Below are 23,004 nucleotides of genomic sequence, written 5' to 3'. Positions count from 1 at the left end.
CTCAGCTTGTCACAAGCGAGTAACTCTCGTAACTGGGCAGAGGTTGCTGTTTTGATCACGACTGACCCAGATCTCATTTTGGACAAGCCCTCCACCTCTCTGAACTTGTCCTCTAAATGCTCAACAAAAAACTGAGGCTTCATCGTCATGAAAGATTCCCCATCAGCTCTCGAACTTAAAAGATACCGGGGCGAATAACATCCGCTGCCATCCTTAGCATGACATTCCTCCCATGGTATGGCCAGGGAGGGGAACGATTTGGAGTCTTACTTCTGTGCATTGAATTGCACTTGTGATCACTTAGAGGCTGCTGGTGTTTCACCACCAGCAAGAGATGATGGATTACGCTTCATCCACCCTGATGCCACCCACTCCAACCAGGAGCCCTCCCCACGGGTGCCACCCAGCGGCAGCAAATGCCACCTGGCAGGATGGCCATTGCCAGGAGTCCCGATGCCCCAGGGGATGGGCATCTACCCCTTGGCATACGTGAGGAGTTAACGGCGCAGTCATCACCAGACCCTGTATGGTCAGGGGGCTACAACCAACAGGGTACATGGTGGCCCCACCACCACGGCCTGGCTGCTGTGCTGGATATCAGGTGCAAAGTAGTCAATGGTCATCGTCGACGCAGAAATCGACACTGCATAGTGCATGGTGGAAAACGCACCCAGGAAGGTGTCTTCGCCCAAGAGATGGAGAATGGGCAGGACTGCAATGTGACGATGAGAAAGTGGGCGAAAGATCTCAATGCACAATGGACACAATGCACCTTGTAAGGTGCCCTTCCCCAATTGGCTTGCTCTTCGGGAAAATTTTGAAGAATGGAGGTCAAACCCTAGAATTGGAGGCTTCACTCCTCCCTGCTGAACTTCGACAAACATCATTTCTGCAATTGTGGTGAACATGTAGAATGTCTTACAAATGTTATCCTTTCTGCTGCAGAATGTTCCATTCCTCACACTACTCCTTTACCACACCGTGTCCTGGTCCCTTGGTGGACTGAAGCATGCCACGACACAGTTTGTGCACAGAGATATGCTCACCGCATTTTTAACTGTCATTCTACGATGGCAAACTGCATTCATTATAAACCATTGTGTGCACAATGTCGTCTCATTCTTCGGGATAGCAAAAAATCTAGCTGGATTTCACTTACTACTTCTTTTAACAGTTCCACTCCGTCTTCTGTCGTGTGGGCCAGTCTCTGACAGTTCTTTGGGACCAAGATCTATTCCCCAATTTCCAGCCTGACTGTAGCAGACAATGTCATCGTGGACTGTATTGCTATCTCTAACGCCTTGGGTTGGGTCACCATTTTCCAGAGATTGAGAGCTGCTCCCATTATCACCCAGCTTTCCTCAATCGGAAATAAGCATTGTAAAGAGTGTTTTTCATATGCATCGACATAAAATGGTCACTAATCTTTGGAAATAACCATCTTTGTACAGATAGAAGCTGTCTCTGATGTGTGGACACATTATCCAGTCTGATGCTGGCCTAAAAAGCTGGAAGCCAGTTCACAATGAAATATAAAATAAATACTGTGGAAAAATCAGTACTGTTTATATCAGTTTTTTTTTTTTAATTTTCATAGGTATGGGTTCAAGTATAATGGAGGACTTCAATTATGACAACTAATTCTGCTATAAAAACTCCATACCCAGATAGGAGTGAGTTTTGATCATTGCCCCCAGAATCTGTGAAGGCATAGCTGATGTAGCATCTGCCTTCAAGTTATCAGCATATATAAGTGTTGAAATTTGCCACTAACTGAGAAAAACAAATACCAAAATGTAAATGGGCCCATATTTCCTTTGGGCCAATGGAAAGATGCAGGCAGATCTCTCTATGAGGTAGGCACTTGGTGGAGGGAGGGGGAGGGTGGGGGGGGGGGGGGTGCAAAGATAACCTAATGGGAAGTGGGAGGGTTTTAATGGATCAAGATGGTGGTCAGAGCAAAGGGACTCCAGATGAACTGCTATTGGAAGGCACCAGACCTATATCGCTCTTGTGGGAGTTGCATTCCCCCCATCAGGGAGAAGGATATAGTGAGTTGGGCGTTCAGCGTAATTGTGAAAACACATTGCATAATTCAGTGGTAATTACTGATGTCTGATCTGTAGAGGAGCAAGTCCTGCCTCTGCAACGAGTCCATTCACAGGGCTCAACCAAAAAGTGCAAGTCACTAGTCAGATCCTGCAGTGGTAAACTGGGACTAGTAGCTGGAATGCCAAAGAGGTCTGCTTACCCATAAGCCGGATATCAACAATCTAGCCAGAATGGGATTAGTGCTTTGTACACAGGTAAATGAATGGAGCAGTCTGCACAACAGGTTGTGCGACTGAGGTAGTGGTAGTGGAGTGTGATGAGTTTCGTATGGCGCTTTTTTTTTTTTTAAGCTCGCAAATTTATGATGGCTAGGTCCATTGAGAATAAAAAAATAAATAAATAAAAATTTTTAAAAAATTCTGAAAACACCTTATGACCATACCACATTGAGCAGGTCATTACAAACAAAGTTCTGGATGTGGATGAATGCTTCTACAACAGCAAAAGTGCATAACCCATGTTTTTGCAGTGAAAAACTAGAAACCATGGGTGAGGGCCTAGGACTGTGCTTTCCTGGTGATGCCTTGGAGCTGGTGTTCAGTAACATTCATGGTTGAAGACCTGTAATAAATACAAAAGTTGTCCACATACAGGGACAGTAAGACTATAGTCTAGAAAAAGGATCACTCTCAGCACAGACCTTTGTGTAACTCCTTTCTCCTGCATACGGAGGGTACTGTACGATGATCCAACTCAGACACGAAAGAAATGGAGAAATAGAAAATATGGTACGGATGTGGTAATTTTGTGAGGTGTCCTGACCTTCCATATGTCAAAGCACACAGCAGTGAGGTGTACATAATAGGGAAATATGGTGTTATAGCAGACTCCAGTCACATTGAGGAGTCAGTAACAGATCGGCCTTCCCTAGATCCACATTGTCTGTTGGACCAAAAGCCCATCATCTCTGGAGTCCATCATAGCCACTGGTTTACCATTCATTTAAACAACTTACACAAAACGTCTGACAGCTTGACTGGTCTATAACTTTCCATTTAATGTGTGGTTTTACTCAGTTTCAAAACTGGGAGTATAGTGCTCCACTGGGTTGGAAACATACCAGATACGATTAAAGCATGGAAGTATGCAGTTTCAGTAATCCACAGTTAAATGATTTAACATTAGGCTGGGATTCCATCGGGTTCAGGCACCGTGTCCTGGCCAAGGAGCAGGGTGCTGAGAAGTTCCCATTCCCTAAAAGGAATATTACGTAGTCCTTGATGCTGTAGCGGAGGATCGAGGGTAAAGTATAGGGTTCCTGCCCCCCCCCCCCCCCCTCTCCCTCATATCGCCGTCCATCAACATACAGATGAATTGGGGTAGCAATCAAGGGGCAGACATTAAGGGAAAGAAAGATGCCTTCACCCTTGTTATAGATGGGGCTTAGTTTAAGTGTTTGCAAAGCTGGTGATCATTTGAACTAGATGTAGGTGTTGACATATTTAATTTGTCTCAGAACACTAAAGGCAGTTAAGGGTTTGTATTCCCATAGTTTTTTTTTTTTTCCTTTTTTTTGGTAGACGAAGAGCAGAGTCCTCAAGTTGCTACAAGAATATCACAGGGTAGGTAAAGATGCTTAACCACATTTCGGTTCTACATAATATTTCAACAGCGACATTCCTTCTACATGAAAGCTGAATACAGATATTAATAAAACAGGAATTAAATCTGGATTAAATAAAAATGATGAAATTTTATTGAAATGACCACAATGTTAAAACAGATACATACTTTTCTCCTTGCTTTTTGTTTTGGAGACATATTAGCTACATCGCCATAATCAGTAATTGAAGCAAACTTTATATACACAAAAACAATTGTCAAGTTGGAGCTTACAGTGGGCCCACCATTAAGATAAGAAGTGAAGCATCTGGAGGATGGTGACTGCTTCATAAAAAAATTTCTCTGGGGGTTTCTAGGCTTTTACGTGTTGTGATTCCATATTTCCTTCAACCAGTTTTTGTTTGAAGTTACAGCAAGTTATAGTTTAGTCATTTTCATGCCCAGTATTTATTTATTTAAAGCTGGCACATCAGATATTAGTGATTATTCCAACTACAGCAAAGATTTACAGTTTTATCAACAATTCTGTAAGCTATAATATCTGAAAGCACCTGGAAATTCCTTTCTTGCTGTTGTCTGACAATTTGTACCATGCCGTGTCAGTGTGCAATAACCCTAATTACACCAGATATCATCACGGGAACATACTTTGACCTATTGTCACTGGAATGTAGTATGAGTAGATTTTAATCACAACAATGCATCGTGACTCAAATCACACTCTCTTTACACTGGTCATTTTTTATTTTAGGCATGACACTGAAAGAAGGTTGGTTAAGTAGTACTTTTCATTGACAAATACTCTGTGCATAGCACATGTCTTTGCAGTGAAAAACTAGAAAGCATGGGTGATAGCCTAGGACTGTGCTTTTCTGATGATACCTCAAAGATGGTTTACTATTATCATCATCATCATCATCATCATCATCATCATCGTTATGGTTATGGTTTGATGCCTTTCATCTTCCCTCACACGATTCCATAAATAATCAACACCTATGGAATGGCTGCCAGTACTACGCCACATTCCACCCCCTCAACTTCGACACCTTACGAACAAATAAAAAAAGATCGTGGACAACAAAAATCTACCAATACATCAAGACATCGATGATGCAAACCATAACTGACTCCACTCTGGATGACTACCAATGATAACAGGTGGGCTGCTGTGGAAGAAGAGTTCCAACTTATTAATGCATGGACTCAAGAATGGACTGGACAACAAAATAATAAAATGCCATGTATTACCCAAAAACTTCTGGGATTTGGCCTGCCACAGAAAACGTGGTCAATGGTAAAGAGAATTAGTATCCCAACATGATAGATATTTTTACACAAATGAGGTAAGCAACCATCCTCACTTTGTGACTATCAATAACCACAGACCATCACACACATCACAGAAGGATGCCGCACAATACAATAGCAGACTTGAAAACTTACATCTGGCAACTTCAAAGTTGATTGAGTATATAAATGCTATAGATATAGCAATTCCTTGAGAAAGAGTACATGAGGCTCTGCAAAACTTACAGAAGTAAATTGAGATATTGTTCTGTGTAGTTGTTACAGAGAACAAAACCTCCATCGTTATGAGGCCAGATACTTTCAGCATTCACGAAATTGCCGTCAAACCAGAGGAGTTGTGCGTTTTGAACAATTAACAAGCATCTGTTGTTTGGAAGTCTAGTCAGATACCTACCTTTCGAAACCTGGATAATAACACACAAAACTTGGACACTTGCCTCTTTATGATGTTATCTTTAAATTAGCATTTAGAATAGATTACTGAACTTGAGTAAATTCATCTATTTTGCTACACTGGAGGAACCTCAAAACCAACGGTACCAACCTATGCAGCAACCTTCAAGATAAACTTCTTTCTACAGAAAGATTGTGTAAAGATGATATTTTACTTTTTGATAGTGACTGTGTTCCTATTTATGTATCTTTCAAAATAAGTCATCCTTTTCGTCTAGGTCCACTTCTCCTTTCCAACACACTATAAATACATACATACATACATACATACATACATTACATACAGATTATGATAAAGTATCCTGTTAACAGCATTTACAAATGTACCTTCTCTTTATATACATATACACTCCTGGAAATTGAAATAAGAACACCGTGAATTCATTGTCCCAGGAAGGGGAAACTTTATTGACAAATTCCTGGGGTCAGATACATCACATGATCACACTGACAGAACCACAGGCACATAGACACAGGCAACAGAGCATGTACAATGTCGGCACTAGTACAGTGTATATCCACCTTTCGCAGCAATGCAGGCTGCTATTCTCCCATGGAGACGATCGTAGAGATGCTGGATGTAGTCCTGTGGAACGGCTTGCCATGCCATTTCCACCTGGCGCCTCAGTTGGACCAGCGTTCGTGCTGGACGTGCAGACCGCGTGAGACGACGCTTCATCCAGTCCCAAACATGCTCAATGGGGGACAGATCCGGAGATCTTGCTGGCCAGGGTAGTTGACTTACACCTTCTAGAGCACGTTGGGTGGCACGGGATACATGCGGACGTGCATTGTCCTGTTGGAACAGCAAGTTCCCTTGCCGGTCTAGGAATGGTAGAACGATGGGTTCGATGACGGTTTGGATGTACCGTGCACTATTCAGTGTCCCCTCGACGATCACCAGTGGTGTACGGCCAGTGTAGGAGATCGCTCCCCACACCATGATGCCGGGTATTGGCCCTGTGTGCCTTGGTCGTATGCAGTCCTGATTGTGGCGGTCACCTGCACGGCGCCAAACACCCATACGATCATCATTGGCACCAAGGCAGAAGCGACTCTCATCGCTGAAGACGACACATCTCCATTCGTCCCTCCATTCACGCCTGTCGCGACACCACTGGAGGCGGGCTGCACGATGTTGGGGCGTGAGCGGAAGACGGCCTAACGGTGTGCGGGACCGTAGCCCAGCTTCATGGAGACGGTTGCGAATGGTCCTCGCCGATACCCCAGGAGCAACAGTGTCCCTAATTTGCTGGGAAGTGGCGGTGTGGTCGCCTACGGCACTGCGTAGGATCCTACGGCCTTGGCGTGCATCGTTGCGGTCCGGTCCCAGGTCGACGGGCACGTGCACCTTCCGCCGACCACTGGCGACAACATCGATGTACTGTGGAAACCTCACGCCCCACGTGTTGAGCAATTCGGCGGTACGTCCACCCGGCCTCCCGCATGCCCACTATACGCCCTCGCTCAAAGTCCGTCAACTGCACATACGGTTCACATCCACACTGTCACGGCATGCTACCAGCGTTAAAGACTGCGATGGAGCTCCGTATGCCATGGCAAACTGGCTGACACTGACGGCGGCGGTGCACAAATGCTGCGCAGCTAGCGCCATTCGACGGCCAACACCGCGGTTCCTGGTGTGTCCGCTGTGCCGTGCGTGTGATCATTGCTTGTACAGCCCTCTCGCAGTGTCCGGAGCAAGTATGGTGGGTCTGACACACCGGTGTCAATGTGTTCTTTTTTCCATTTCCAGGAGTGTATATCGAGGTAGCCTACTCTTACCATAGCTGTTATTCATTCCTGGTTTTTAATTTGTTTTATGAACTGTATTTATTTTACTTCTCTGTACATAATCACTCACAACAGACTGTAAATTTATCTGAAGCATGTTTCATATGAAACACATTTTTTGATCATGTTTGTAATATAGAGACCTTTGTCTTTTTCACCTGAAGGGTGTATTACGAAAACAGCGTTTGGATGTGGAATGGCTATAATTTTGTATGGACCTTCATGACAATGGGAAAACTTGCTTGCTTCTGCTTTTAATTGTGAACTGGGTGAAAACCTTTACAGGCATCATGTCACTCAGTTTAAAATGGGAGACACTTTGTTTCAAATTCTGTTCTTGCACTCAACATAGTGTATGTAATTTTAAATTCGTTTCTACCTTTTCTTGTAAATTGCTAGTTATTACCTCTTCTATTTCAAGCCAAGAAAAATTTTAACAATGATTCTTCTATGAAATTATTATTCAGCACTACTTGTGGTGAAAGTCCAGTTGAAAAGTGACATAATTAACTAAGGATAACATGAGACTTCAGGACCAGCTATATCCAGGTCGTGTGTTTCACAGGACAACCATAGTGCCAGTAGTGCTAGTGTTTGTTTTCAATACAGTCCAGAGACAGGTAGTGCTATTTTCATTGTTTTCTACAAGAAGCGTCTAGCAACCACAATTTAGTCAACTGTCAGCCGCCTTTAGTGAATTAGCAGTCTAGTTAAAAGTTGATTAACACTCTACAGTAAATTGATTTCTTAGGATGGATAGGATGTGTGACCGCTGTGTACGGACGCAGGAGCAGCTGGCCACTGTTCGCGAACAGCTGAACGTGTTGATGGCTGCGGTCAGCCGTCTTCAGGCTGCTGCCTTGGAGTGTAGCGGCAGTGGGGAGTCTAGTGCGTCGCATGGTACACCCCAGGTGTTACATGCTTCACCCACTGTCCCTGCTGTCGAGGCATCTTCGCGGTTACCGGGCGCGGTTGGGCCACTCTCTCCCCAAGGGGAGTGGAGGGTTCAACGGCGTTCGCGGCGCACAAGGCGGAGGGTCAATGTGGAGGCCGGCCGTGTGGCGTCGTCCACTCTGCCTGTGAGTGGACATGTGGCCGCTCCTTCAGCAAGGTCCGAGCAGGCACACAGGGGGAGGGGTTTATTAGTTATTGGGAGCTCCAACGTTAGGCGGGAGTTGGAGCCCCTTAGGGAAATAGAGGAAAGGTCGAGGAAGAAGGCCAGTGTTCACTCTGTCTGCTTGCCGGGGGGTCTCATCCGAGATGTGGAGGAGGCCCTGCTGGCGGCGATAGAGAGCACTGGGTGCACCCGTCTGCAAATTGTTGCTCATGTTGGCACCAATGACTCCTGCCGTCTGGGTTCAGAGGTCATCCTCAGTTCGTGCAGGCGGTTGGAGGAATTGGTGAAGGCGGAAAGCCTTGCTCCCGGTGTGGAATCTGACCTAACTATTTGTAGTATCGTTCCCAGAACCGATTGCGGTCCTCTGGTTTGGAGCCGAGTAGAAGGCTTAAACCAGAGGCTCAGACAATTCTGCGGAGATCTGGGGTGCAAATTTCTCGAGCTCCGCTATCGGGTGGAGAAATGTAGTGTCCCCTGAATAGGTCAGGCGTGCACTACACGCCGGAAGCGGCTAAAAGGGTAGCGGAGTACGTGTGGAGTGCACATGTGGGTTTTTTGGGTTAGAGGATTCCCTCCCTAGGCCCGACAAGACGCCTCATGAGATGCGGCAAGGTAGCAGTAGGCAAAATGCAACAGGGAATAACAATATTAATGTGCTAATAGTAAACTGCAGGAGCGTCTATAGAAAGGTCCCAGATCTGCTCTCATTAATAAACGGTCACAATGCCCATATAGTACTAGGGACAGAAAGTTGGCTGAAACCAGACGTAAACAGTAATGAAATCCTAAACTCAGATTGGAATGTATACCACAGAGACAGGCTTGACAGTGAAGGGGGAGGCGTGTTTATAGCGATAAAAAGTGCAATAGTATTGAAGGAAATTGATGGAGATCCGAGATGTGAAATAATTTGTGTGAAAGTCACGGTTAAAGCAGGCTCAGACAAGGTAATTTTATGTCTCTATAGGCCCCCTGGCTCAGCAGCTGTTGTGGCTGAGCACCTGAAGGATAATTTGGAAAATATTTCGAGTAGATTTCCCCACCATGTTATAATTGTGGGTAGAGATTTTAATTTACCGGATATAGACTGGGAGACTCAAACGTTCATAATGGGTGTCAGGGACAAAGAATCCAGTGAAATTTTTTAAAGTGCTTTATCTGAAAATTACCTGAGTAGTTAAACAGAGAACAGACTTGTGGCGATAACATATTAGACCTTCTGGTGACAAACAGACCCGAACTATTTGAAACAGTTAACGCAGAACAGGGAATCAGCGATCATAAAGCGGTTACTGCATCGATTATTTCAGACGTAAATAGAAATATTAAAAAAGGTAGGAAGATTTTTCTGTTTAGCAAAAGTGACAAAAAACAGATTACACAGTACCTGACGGCTCAACACAAAAGTTGTGTCTCAAGTACAGATAGTGTTGAGGATCAGTGGACAAAGTTCAAAACCATCGTACAATATGCGTTAGATGAGTATGTGCCAAGCAAGATCGTAAGAGATGGAAAAGAGCCACCGTAGTACAACAACAGAGTTAGAAAACTGCTGCGGAAACAAAGGGAACTTCACAGCAAACATAAACATAGCCGAAGCCTTGCAGACAAACAAAAATTACGCAAAGCGAAATGTAGTGTGAAGAGGGCTACGCGAGATGCGTTCAATGAGTTCGAAAGTAAAGTTCTATGTACTGACTTGGCAGAAAATCCAAAGAAATTTTGGTCTTATGTCAAAGCGGTAGGTGGATCAAAACAAAACGTCCAGACACACTGTGACCAAAATGGTACTGAACAGAGGGTGACAGACTAAAGGCCAAAATACTAAATGTCTCTTTCCAAAGCTGTTTCACAGAGGAAGACTGCTCTGTAGTTGCTTCTCTAGATTTTAGCACAGATGACAAAATCGTAGATATCAAAATAGATGACAGAGGGATACAGAAACAATTAAAATCGCTCAAAAGAGGAAAGGGATACCAGTTCGATTTTACATAGAGTACGAGAAGGAACTTGCCCCCCTTCTTGCAGCGGTGTACCGTAGGTCTCTAGAAGAGCATAGCGTTCCCAAAGATTGGAAAAGGGCACAGGTCATCCCCATTTTCAAGAAGGTACATCGAACAGATGTGCAGAACTATAGACCTAGATCTCTCACGTCGATCAGTTGTAGAATTTTGGAACACGTATTATGTTCGAGTATAATGACTTTTCTGGAGACTAGAAATCTACTCTGTAGGAATCAGCATTGGTTTCGAAAAAGACGGTCCTGTGAAACCCAGCTCGCGCTACTCGTCCACGAGATTCAGAGGGCCATAGACACGGGTTCCCAGGTAGATGCCGTGTTTCTTGACTTCTGCAAGGCGTTCGATACAGTTCCCCACAGTCGTTTAATGAACAAAGTAAGAGCATATGGACTATCAGACCAATTGTGTGATTGGATTGAAGAGTTCCTAGATAACAGGACGCAACATGTCATTCTCAATGGAGAGAAGTCTTCCGAAGTAAGAGTGATTTCAGGTGTGCCGCAGGGGAGTGTCATAGGACCGTTGCTATTCACAATATACATAAATGACCTTGTGGATGACATCGGAAGTTCACTGAGGCTTTTTGCAGATGATGCTGTGGTGTATCGAGAGGTTGTAACAATGGAAAATTGTACTGAAATGCAGGAGGATCTGCAAAGAATTGACGCATGGTGCAGGGAATGGCAATGTAGACAAGTGTAATGTGCTGCGAATACATAGAAAGAAAGATCCTTTTCATTTAGCTACAATATAGCAGGGCAGCAACTGGAGGCAGTTAATTCCATAAATTATCTGGGAGTAGGCATTAGGAGTGATCTAAAATGGAATGACCATATAAAATTAATCGTCGGTAATTCAGATGCGAGACTGAGATTCATTGGAAGAATCTTAAGGAAATGCAGTCCGAAAACAAAGGAAGTCGGTTACAGTACACTTGTTTGCCCACTGCTTGAATACTGCTCACCGGTGTGGGATCCGTACGAGATAGGGTTGATAGAAGAGATAGAGAAGATCCTACGGAGAGCAGCGCGCTTCATTACAGGATCATTTAGCAATCGCGAAAGTGTTACGGAGATGAAAGATAAACTCCAGTGGAAGACTCTGCAGGAGAGACGCTCAGTAGCTCGGTACAGGCTTTTGTTCAAGTTTTGAGAACATACCTCCACCGAAGAGTCAAGCAGTATATTGCTCCCTCCTACGGGTATTTCGCGAAGAGACCATGAGGATAAAATCAGAGAGATTAGAGCCCACACAGAAGCATACCGACAATCCTTCTTTCCACGAACAATATGAGACTGGAATAGAAGGGAGAACCGATAGAGGTACTCAAGGTACCCTCCGCCACACACCATCAGATGGCTTGCGGAGTATGGATGTAGATGATAACAATAGAAATGACAATCTTCCTGTATCATTCATAGTTCTTTAGAGGGATTGGATTGTGGGTGGTATTTTGAAATAAGTACATGTTTTACACCTTCCCACTCTAAACATTCCTTGGAAGTATCATCAGTAAGTGATTTGGTTTACCTACATTCATACCCAATGCTTGCTTTGTCTAAGGTCTGTATGAAAACCACTACAGATATTTAAAACAGTGGGAAGTACCCTAAAAAGATAAGGCTTTCAATTGAACAAAAATGCAGTGCAGAGTCTAGAATCCTTATATAGGGGAACTTGCCAGTATCCATCTGTCAAACTGGGGAGGGGGGGGGGGGGGGAGGGGGGGGGAGGGGGGGGGAGGGCTGTTTGTTCAAACTTAGATAGCAATTCTTCCATACTAACAGGTCTGTCTCTTTCAGTCTCAGTATGCTTATTCAAAGTCCTACCATCTAATACCAATCAAACACATCCATTTCATTTTCTCACAACTAATAAGGGATTAATATATGTACTCAAACTATGTTCTATAATACCATTTTCAATCTTCTATTGCTATGTGAACACTCATATGTATAACACATGGTGTGCAAAAAAAGGCAGGCTTATCTTTCATGTTAAACATGTGATCACGTCACTCCAAGGGTTATCCAGACATACAGCTCAATACTTAAATAATATTTCCTATAGTTCATTTTTCTGTTTCTGGTTTAGTATGTTAGATTCCCCTGAATTAACAGAAAAGTAAATCTAGGGATACAGTTCAATTTTGATCGGCTTTGAATATGTTTTAGTATTGAGGAAAATAGGACATGCAAATTTTTTTTTATACATGCTCATATGGCTGTTAAGTGGTTAAACCACTACCTTGGGAAAAAATAATAATAATAATCAAGTGTAATATTTCTGAATGAATACCACTTGACAGTAACAGATATCAAAATTTCCAATGAAAGTTCTATGGTTTTCAATGTACAGTACAGCAGAGTACCCTGATCGGTTGAAATGGTCCTCCCCCCATCCACTATTTTGTTTTTCATTTCAAAACTTTAATAGCAAAACGTATAGCATCATTAGCACAAAATTCAATCTTACACTACTGGCCATTAAAATTGCTACACCAAGAAGAAATGCCGATGATAAAAAGGTATTCATTGGACAAATATATTATACTAGAACTGACATGTGATTACATTTTCACGCAATTTGGGTGCATAGATCCTGAGAAATCAGTACCCAGAACAACCACCTCTGTCCATAATAACGGCCTTGATACGCCTGGACATTGAGTCAAACAGAGCTTGGATGGAGTGTACAGGTACAGCTGCCCATGCAGCTTCAGCACGATACCACAGTTCTCAAGAGTAGTGACTGGTGTATCGTGACTAGCCAGTTGCTCAACTACCATTGACCAGACGTTTTCCATTGGTGAGAGATCTGGAGAATGTGCTGCCCAGAGCAGCAGTCTAACATTTTCTGTATCCAGAAAGGCTCGTACAGGATCTGCAACATGCAGTCGTGCATTATCCTGCTGAAATGTAGGGTTTCACAGGGATCGAATGAAGGGTAGAGCCACGGGTCATAACACATCTGAAATTTAACCTCCACTGTTCAAAGTGCCGTCAATGCGAACAAGAGGTGACCGAGACATGTAACCAATGGCACCCCATACCATCACGCCGGGTGATATGCCCATATGGCAATGATGAATACATGCTTCCAATGTGTGTTCACCGCGATGTTGCCAAACATGGATGCGACCATCATGATGCAGTAAACAGAACCTGGATTCATCCGAAAAAATGACGTTTTTGCCATTCGTGCACCCAGGTTCGGTGTTGAGTACAACATCACAGGCGCTCCTGTCTGCGATGCAGCGTCAAGGGTAACCGCAGCCATGGTCTCTGAACTCTTTGTCCATGCTGCTGCAAATGTCGTCGAACTGTTCGTGCAGATGGTTGTTCTCTTGCAAACGTCCCCATCTGATGACTCAGGGATCGAGACGTGGCTGCACGATCTGTTACAGCCATGCAGGTAAAAGGCCTGTCATCTCGACTGCTAGTGATACGAGGCCATTGGGATCCAGCATGACGTTCCGCAATACCCTCCTGAACCCACCGATTCCATATTCTGCTAACAGTCATTGGATCTCGACCAATGCGAGCAGCAGTGTCGCGATACGATAAACCGCAATCGCGATAGGCTACAATCCAACCTTTATCAAAGTCGGAAACCTGATGGTACGCATTTCTCCTCCTTACAAGAGGGATGACAACAACGTTTCACCAGGCAACGCCGGTCAAGTGCTGTTTGAGTATGAGAAATCAGTTGGAAACATTCCTCATGTCAGCACGTTGTAGGTGTGGCCACTGACGCCAACCTTGTCTGAATGCTCTGAAAAGCTAATCATTTGCATATCACAACATATTCTTCCTGTCGGTTAAATTTTGCGTCTGTATCATGTCATCTTCGTGGTGTAGCAATTTTAATGGCCAGTAGTGTATATGATTAAGTGGTATTCCAAAGACACATTTGTTGGAAGTAAGCTGTAACTAACTCTGTATTACTGTAGATACGCCCAATGGGTGCGTGCGCGCCCCAAGGCCAATTGTTATGCTGGGTTATAAATTTTGATATTAGCCAAATGTTGAAATGTAAATAAGGTGTGTGTGTGTGTGTGTGTGTGTGTGTGTGTGTGTGTGTGTGTTATGGGTGCACAACAGCAAGGTAATCAGCACCATTACACTTATCTAAACAAATGAATGTGGAGATAAACTCAGATTGTTTCACACTCGTGCACTCAAAATGACCACAGAGTTACCCTATTTACTCGAATCTAAGCCGCACTTTTTTCCGGTTTTTGTAATCCAAAAGACTGCCTGCAGCTTAGAATCGAGTGCAAAGTAAGCGGAAGTTCTGAAAAATGTTGGTAGGTGCTACCACAACGAACTTCTGCCGTCGAATATATGTACCGCTACACAGGTATGCTTTGCATGCACAAAGATAAATACTGGTGCCAAAACCTCTGCATCAGTAAATAAATTAAAAGAAAAGGTAGAAGAATGTAAACATTATGCCATGTATTCTTTCGTGTTTGCTGCTCTCTCATTTAAATCCTGTCTGCCTAATAAACTACAAAACTAGAGTGAGACAACAGCAAACGCAGAAGAATATACATATCATGTCATGTTTACATTTGTATTATTCTTTTGCTGAATAGTGATACAGTCAGAAATGAAGCACTGCAACTGACTAGATTTTTAAATCTAAGATGACTAATTTCTGTGCAGAATGTAATGTACTAAAGAGGCATCTGCACAGATTTTCAAACTGAGAAAAATTTTTGCTAAACTCTCGTTCAGAACATCATCTATCTTACGCAGTCTATTATTTGGTTCCTGTTGATCATTATCAAAGAAAGCAGCAGTGTAAGTAACAACAAATAGCAGTCTCTTGCCATTGTTTTGCTTACGAGACAATTCCTCTCTTTTTTTTATTGTAAGCCGCGGTAGCGCGCACAAAAGCAAGCCATGCTGTGAGCGGCAACAGGTCGTAAACACTCATCATCAGAATGCGACAAACAATGCACGACACAGTACAATAATGCATTTTCAGCTTAGAGTGACAAACACCTATAACAAAGAGAACTACACTTATCGGATCAAAGCAAAATAAGCAATCAATTCAAACCAGACGAAGCACGTGAAAATGGAAGGGTACTCGTATAAATACAGACGGAGCGCCTGACACATAGCAATGGATACTTGATAAAGCTTAACTGTTAAGCTTACGACTCGAACCAAACTACTGTAACTGTATCTTCATCTATTGGACCTCAATTGTGTTTCATGCTAAAATGGACCAACTTCGTTTCGATTTGGAGGGGCAGTTTAAAACTTTTCTCTCACCTTGAATTTCGAGTCTCAAATTTCAGGAGTGGCTTAGATTCGGGAAAATTTTTTTTCCCTTGATTTCGAGTTTCATTTTTCAGGTGCGGCTTAGACTCAAGTGAGGCTTAGATTTGAGTGAATACGGTACTATCTCATGTGCACTACGCAAAATGAGAAAAGAAGGAAAGTAGCTAGGCATTAAATTAAAACACAGAGAAAACAAAAAACACAGAAGAACTAAAAGGAAAGAACAGGGAAATGTGACTAGCTAATCACTTCAAAAAACTTCGGTAAGATAGTCACCTTGGTTTTTGTTTTAATGTTCTAAAATCTTGTTAAAAATGTTGGATAATTCACAAAACTTAAAAACTCTAACCATATTTGCTTGAACATTACCTAAAATAGTGGGCAGATCCTTTGGCAAATCCGTCACAGCCCACTGGTTGGAAATTAGAATGTAGTACAATAAGATGTGGTGCACAGTTACCTGTACACCACAAGCACCACACACTGGAGCGTCCTCTTGCTGGAGTAAGAAGCTATGCGCCATAAGGATGTGGCCTATGCAAAGACGAGTAAGGACTATCTCATTACTTCTACGTGACTGGAAGGAAGTATGCCACAGCCAAGTTGTGTGCTTTACTACACAGAGCTTATTGTCAGTTACTTCCAGCCACTTGTCTTCCCATTGATGCATGACACTGTACCTCAACAGTGAGGTAACAGCATGCAGGGGGATGGTACACTGGAAGAACTGAGAATCATAACATCTCCTTGGCTGCTAGATGAACCCTTTCATTACCTGTAATACATATGTGCCCTGGTACCCAGCAGAAGAAAGGCACCCCAAGATTGCATATAATTCTGCGTCAAAGCCAGTAAATTCTTGAGGCATTCTGATCTTGAGGACACGATCTGGGAAAATGACAGAGTGAACAACAGTGTCCCCCTGCTTAGGCCCATCCATAAAGACAGCTACATAGTTGTGGTTCTCAGATAAAATGTCAAAAAGTGTCACATTAAATACAGAGACAGATGTACAATCCCTCCTGTACTGCATTAAATCAAAAATTACTCTGGACCTCTGCAGCAGCCAGGGTGGCAGATGGTTAAAACCTGGATTTGGGGTGTACTTACTCCACATGTTGAACCATGTAGTACCACATTTGGTCGCGATCGGGTGCAGTATCACGAGTCTCAGACAGAGCAGAGTCCAGATCGGACAAGAAGAAAGGGTAGCTGTAAGTCTCAGAAATGTTGGATCTAAAGTCAAATTGTCCCCTTTCTACAGTTGTACAGTAGTGACAAAATGTTGGATCCTGGCTGGCATTAGCAAGAGTTTGTGCAAAATTCTCTGCCAGTGTCTGAGTGATATCTCTGGGCACTGCTTGGAGACATCACTATTTCATCTCTGCTACTATTGGTAGATGACTCTGTTTACTGGAAATCCTCCTGATGGCTTCTCATACTTTTGTAGAACAAGTAGAATGATTTATGGAGTCCAGGAAGGCTTGCCATGATGTTTTCTTGCTCTCCTGAATTACATGTCGAGCCTTGGCTCTTGCGACACTAAATGCTGTGAGGTTCCCTGCTGTCAGGCGGTACTTAAACTGCTGAAGTGCTGCATGCCTGGCCTGGATTTCTAAGTGGCAATCACCGGTCCACCAATGTACAGGTTGTCTCCAAAGATGACCTGAGGGCTTGGGGTTGGGTAAGTCAGTGACATGATGGATCACATGTGAAATGTGGTCCACCCATTCCTGGACACGGTTGTCATGATCAAACACAGTAAACTGTGTAAACAGTGTCCAGTTAGCCCTGTTAACCATCCAGTGTGCTGGCTGCTCGTCACATAATGCTCCATTCAATAGGTGAATACAGAGTTGGAAGTGGTCATTTGAATGAAGGTTGTCAGTGACTTCTCACTGAACAGAGTCTACAAGGGCAGGAGAGCACGAGGAGAGGTCAATGGCGGTGAATGACCCGGTGGATGTACCTGTGTTAAGGATGCACAGCTCGTGGGATGTCATTAGGCCCTCCAAATCCTGATCGTGAAGGAAAGTAGAGATCAAGCCCCAAAAAACATGATGACCATTGAAATCACCCAGTAGGAGAAATCATCAGTGCATTTGGTCTATGAGATCTGTGAGAGCCTCAGAGCCTACTGCATTTTGCAGAGGCAGATAAAGGGCACAAACAATGATCCTCTGACACACGCGAATTTCAATGGCAATGGCTTGCAGGTCAGTAGCCAGGGGGAGAACAGCCCTTTCCTCAGTCATGTCATCCTTGCAATAGAGCGTATAGCCACAGAGTAAAGGGGCATCAGATGCTTTAAAATATGTTTCCTGCAAACATGCATTGCTGTGCTAGGAATTTCAGTTCCTCCACATGTGTCCAGAACCCATTAATGTTCCATTGTATAATGGGAGCCACCTATCTTGGGTTAACACTTTAAGCTTGGCTTTCTGCCAGGAAGGAGAGCCCACAATGGGTGGAGGCTCAGTCTTGAGGCAAGATGATTGCTGCAGTCCAACATCAAGTTCCATCACCTCTGAAGGACATTGAAGAGAGACGTCAGATAGGATTATGTCAATATTGTTGGACTGGGTACCTCCTGTCTCCTTCAGTGGGCGTTTACTCGCCTTCAAGTGATTTTTTGGGTAAAGGTTGTGGTTGTAGTAGCACGGGGTGGTGCAAAAGACTTTACCTGTGGAACGGCAGGAAGTTCCACAATGTCTGCAACCACAGCCTGTCCTGAAGTTCTGGGGGGAGGGCCAGGCTTCAATGGAACTGCACCAGCACAAGTGCATTGACAAACGCAGGTGCTAGTGCTGAAACTCGCAACCTCCATTAGTGTAGCTGCATCAGCCTTCCGGACTGACTGTTTCAGAATGGAAGAAAATGAGGCAGTGAACATGGGTGGCTGCATGGACTTTTATAATCTTGGCTTCACAATATGGGATGTGCTTTGACGTTTTCATTTCCTGTATCTCCTGCTCCTCAAGGAAAACTCCGCAGTTACTACTCCACCCAGGGTTACTCCCAGAGCAGTTGACACATTTTGGGGACAGGAACAACCAATTCCATCATGGGAGGTTTCACCACATTTCACGAAAGTGGCTTCTCAATTACAACCAAGAGTAGTGTACCCAAAGGTCTGGCATTCAAAACACCACATTGGATTTGGGAAATAAGGCCATACACTTAGGCGTAGGGAACCTGCCATGAAATGCTCTGGTAGTTTTTTGCAGTTAAAAGTAAGGATAAAAAGAGTGATTTCTCAAGATCGTCATCCAACCATTTCTTAACATTTTGCATGCCTTCCCGGGACCACTTAGCTTTCAGTTCTTCTTGGGGAATGCCAACTAGATCCCTGCAAGCCACAACACCATTGCTGTAGTTCAAGGTGTTGTGCACTTCAGTATCTATCACATACTCCCCAAAGCACTGAGCTTTCTGAGGGTTCTTTACTTGTGAGCTAGATGTTTCAACCAACCGAGCCCCATTGCACAAGTGCTTAACAGATTTTAAGGTGCCAGCAATGCTTTCTAAGCCTTTCTGTATGAAAATCAAGAAACTTTCTCAAAACTATCCTTTTTGCTTTTAACTATAAGAAACACATTCTGCAAAACAGCATGCAGTCTGTTACTATGGACTGAATCAGGACGACTGGCTATACAAGCCCTGCTGTTAGCTTGGGTGGTGGTACCTCCCTGCAGTCCATCATTTCCGCTGGGAGGAGGAAAAGAAATATTTCGGAGGATCCATTTCAGTCCCATGAGCAGCTATGGAAGTAAAGGTTCGCTCTGACAGAGTCCCACGTGCCTGAGTAAGCCTTATACAACTGAGGTGCGGCAGGCTCCCCTGAGGTTGCCTGCTAATGACTGTTCCAACTCAACAGCCATGCATCTCATCAATGTGTAGCACACCTTGAAATTGAAAGGTGTTTTATAGATGTTCATTTCATCCTCGCGATCCGAGCTGTCAAGCCAAGATCCTCAATCCCTGAGACACACAATGTTCCACCACTGTGCCACATGGCGGTCACTGAAGCATGCCCAGAGATTACCAGTACAGAGGACTGGTGGCGATTACCAGCCCCAGCTCAGGAATCCCGGTGTCACCCAGCCTGTACTCAGCAAACGAATGCTGAGCCCTGAGGGCAAAATGTAAACAAAATAGAGGGGGGAGAGGACAGGATTTTGAAAAAAAATGGCTTTTTTGACAAACCTGGGTGTACCGTTGTAACAAACATTAGACACCATAGAACATTTATTAGACATTCATTTTTTTTTATATCTATTACCATTTCAACAATATTCACTGATAAATATTACTTAATTGTTTTCAAGGGTGTGTTTCACCCTCTTAAAGGTCATACAGGCATATGTAAGAAATGTATCTTTTTGCTCTACACTACAACATATTGGAAGCCCATTACTTTCAAAGTGTATCCCTTGAGTAGGTTTACTTGCATGATGTTCTCTATTATGGCCACCTCTGTTGTGATAGGTCTAGCCATTGTTATTGTACTGACAGTAGCTATCAAATTGTGACAGTACAGAGAAAATGTTGCACTGTAAATTAAATACGATGACACTCATTGTCTTCATTGTGGATGATAAATTTAGCTCCAGCAGATGTCAACCGGAGTCAGCCGACGGTTGGATAGATGACATTACAGTTACATATAGTCTACTTAAACCAATAGTTGGCCACTGATGCACCATATATATGGATCATGATAACCCCTTCAGCATCAACTAACACCTGAAGATGGTAGTTGCACAATAAATGATGACAAAGATGGCTGTAGGTCTTCCATTTCCTTGCAATAATTTTCTGTTTTGTGGTATCTTTACACACACACACACACACACACACACACACACACACACACACACACACACACACACTTATCTTTAAATTTGAATGATAGAAATTATAAATGTGTGTGTGTGCGCGCGACTTGGGTTCAGTAGTGTGTGACATCACAGATGTTAGATGCATGGTCTATAAGGTGAGCACTGAGCTATTCTCACACAAATATTTGTTTCTTCACATTAATAAGACTACTTGGACATGATAAAAGTTAGACTAAAAACAATCAACTATTTATTAGATTAGAGTCAATATTTACCCACTTCAGTTCTTGAGCTCGATAAATTGCTCTGCTGCAGAGAACCAAGGATGCACTGCATATGATGATCACGAATGAATTTAGTATGGTCCTGAGAATCGAATCGAGCTTATTATCCGCTGTGAAGAAAAAGGAAACAGCCCATCACAACATGCACAGTAATTTTTTACAGTATATACATGTAACTCTACAACCCCCTTTATCTCTCTCTCTCTCTCTCTCTCTCTCTCTCTCTCTCTCTCTCTCTCTCACACACACACACACACACACACACACACACACACACACACACACACACACACACACACACCCCCCAAACCCATGTGCCTCTTCTCAAACTTTCACAGTACAAAATTAAAAAATTAAGTGACAACAGATGAAAAAATGATGTTTCAATCTTGAGCATCTGTACACAGTCAGTTGGGATGAACAATAAATATTTGAGATGTTTCAGTGAGAACAATTTGTTGGTGTGCACAGTTTTAATAGATCATGTTGAATCTCTAACACCAAAAGAATGCTTTACGAAGCTGAAAAGAAAACAACTTTCGGCAGACGGTTTGATTACGAAAAATTTTCTCTTCCTTTTTTCAAAATTGTCACTTCCTGTTTTATAGTTTTCATAGTATTCTTTGCAATAACACCCTCATTCTTTTGGGGTGTGTTGGTATCTGTTTGCGAGGGTAGTAATGCCCAAAACAGGAGATGTGCACAAGTAGATCTATTTCTCTCTCAAATTCTAACTTGTAATTCACATTTTATAAATTCTATCCACATTATCTTCTTCCACTTACATCAACTGGACTAGAGATAATGCTGGCTTTTACTGGATCATTACCTCAAGGCTAGCGTGTGCACAGTATCTGTCACATAGAAAGACCATTCAGATTATCAGCATCTCTCAATAGGAGGGGTAGGTCAATTTCCACAATTCCTTTAGGACAGTTTTGAAACAACAACAACAACAACAATCACCACCACCACCCATAGTATGATAAAATCACAATGTTTAAAGATATTAGTAAAACGGGAGAATATTAAAAATGAAGTAGTGGACTGAAATTAGTCCAATTTATTTGTCAATGCTTGTGGTCCGCACACCACTTCTGCAAAAATAGGGAAGAGCCAGGTTATCCGATGCCGGTTAAAATACATCTCCTAATATTTTAGAAATTAGTCTTATTGCCTCACAAAACTTTAAAACTCCTTGCTACACTTGTCAAATATCTCAAATAGAGAGCAGCTCCATGGGTAGTTTAAGGCCTGCTTCCTTGTCAGCAAATAAAATACTACCAACTAAAATGTGCTCTACTGCTAGTGATATACTGCTGAGTCTATTTGCTGTAGGAGAAAGTCCTGTGTCAGGGTAATTTGTCCAACACACTTCTTTCTGCCTCATGGGGGCTCCAGGTCATGTACCTAATGACCTAATGTCGTCCTCCCCCCTCCCCCCGTTTCTCCATCTACTTCCTCTTGTCCCAAGTCACCAAAATATGAATCTACAGGAAAGTCTATTATATTAGAAAAATTCAAATAAGGTGCTGTTTCATTTTCTATTGAAAGCACCACCAAACCACGTAACTGTTATTGACTCATAATGGAAAATCAACCCTTTTTAAAAATGATTTTCAGTTCAGAAAAAGAAGCTCAGCTTTCTCAAGGGTCACAGGTGCTGATAGATGCTTCAGAATTGCTGCAAAAACATCAGGGTAACAATACCAATTACCTACATTTCACTAATAACATACTTGCTGTCTTTTACACCAATGAGTTTCAAAATTTGCACTTTAAATGATGTTTTTATCAAAATAAGGTATGCTGGCAGGAGAGATGAAATGGCATTAGAAAATATACTTGTATACTTAAATGCTTCATTTGTAAGATTTTTGTTTCAGATGGTAGATATGAACAAGAGTTTTATGACTCTGTATGTGTACCTTCCTTTATTCCTTGATATAATTTATGTAACTGAGAATAAAGGGTGTTAATCTTTGGGTAAAAATCACTGCAAGTATAATTACTGTATGATAAGCTATACATGGATGAGAGACTGACAAAGTTTTTTTATTTGTTTGACAAGGAATTTACACTACATGCTGCATCTTTCACAAATCACAAATGTTGAGAGATTTGTCACACAATTTATGTGACAATCCTTTGTTGCTGTTTCTGACAATGCAGTTACTAAGAGGTCATATTCAGCTTCAGTTTCCATACTCT

At 42.9% G+C, this 23,004-nt stretch overlaps 1 protein-coding gene across 1 annotated transcript in view; it reads right to left on the bottom strand.

Moving 5' to 3' along the window:
* LOC124556562 (mucolipin-3-like) overlaps window positions 1-23,004 on the bottom strand; it is a 136,044-nt gene that overhangs the window by 41,226 nt on the left and 71,814 nt on the right. Inside the window, exon 7 of the mRNA XM_047130518.1 lies at window positions 20,785-20,903. Coding sequence (XP_046986474.1) covers window positions 20,785-20,903 — 119 coding nt within the window. The remainder of the gene's footprint in view (window positions 1-20,784; window positions 20,904-23,004) is intronic.

This window comes from Schistocerca americana, chromosome X, assembly GCF_021461395.2.
Source record: "Schistocerca americana isolate TAMUIC-IGC-003095 chromosome X, iqSchAmer2.1, whole genome shotgun sequence".
Taxonomy (NCBI): Eukaryota; Metazoa; Arthropoda; class Insecta; order Orthoptera; family Acrididae; genus Schistocerca; species Schistocerca americana.
This window is presented reverse-complemented; position numbering and strand designations above follow the sequence as displayed.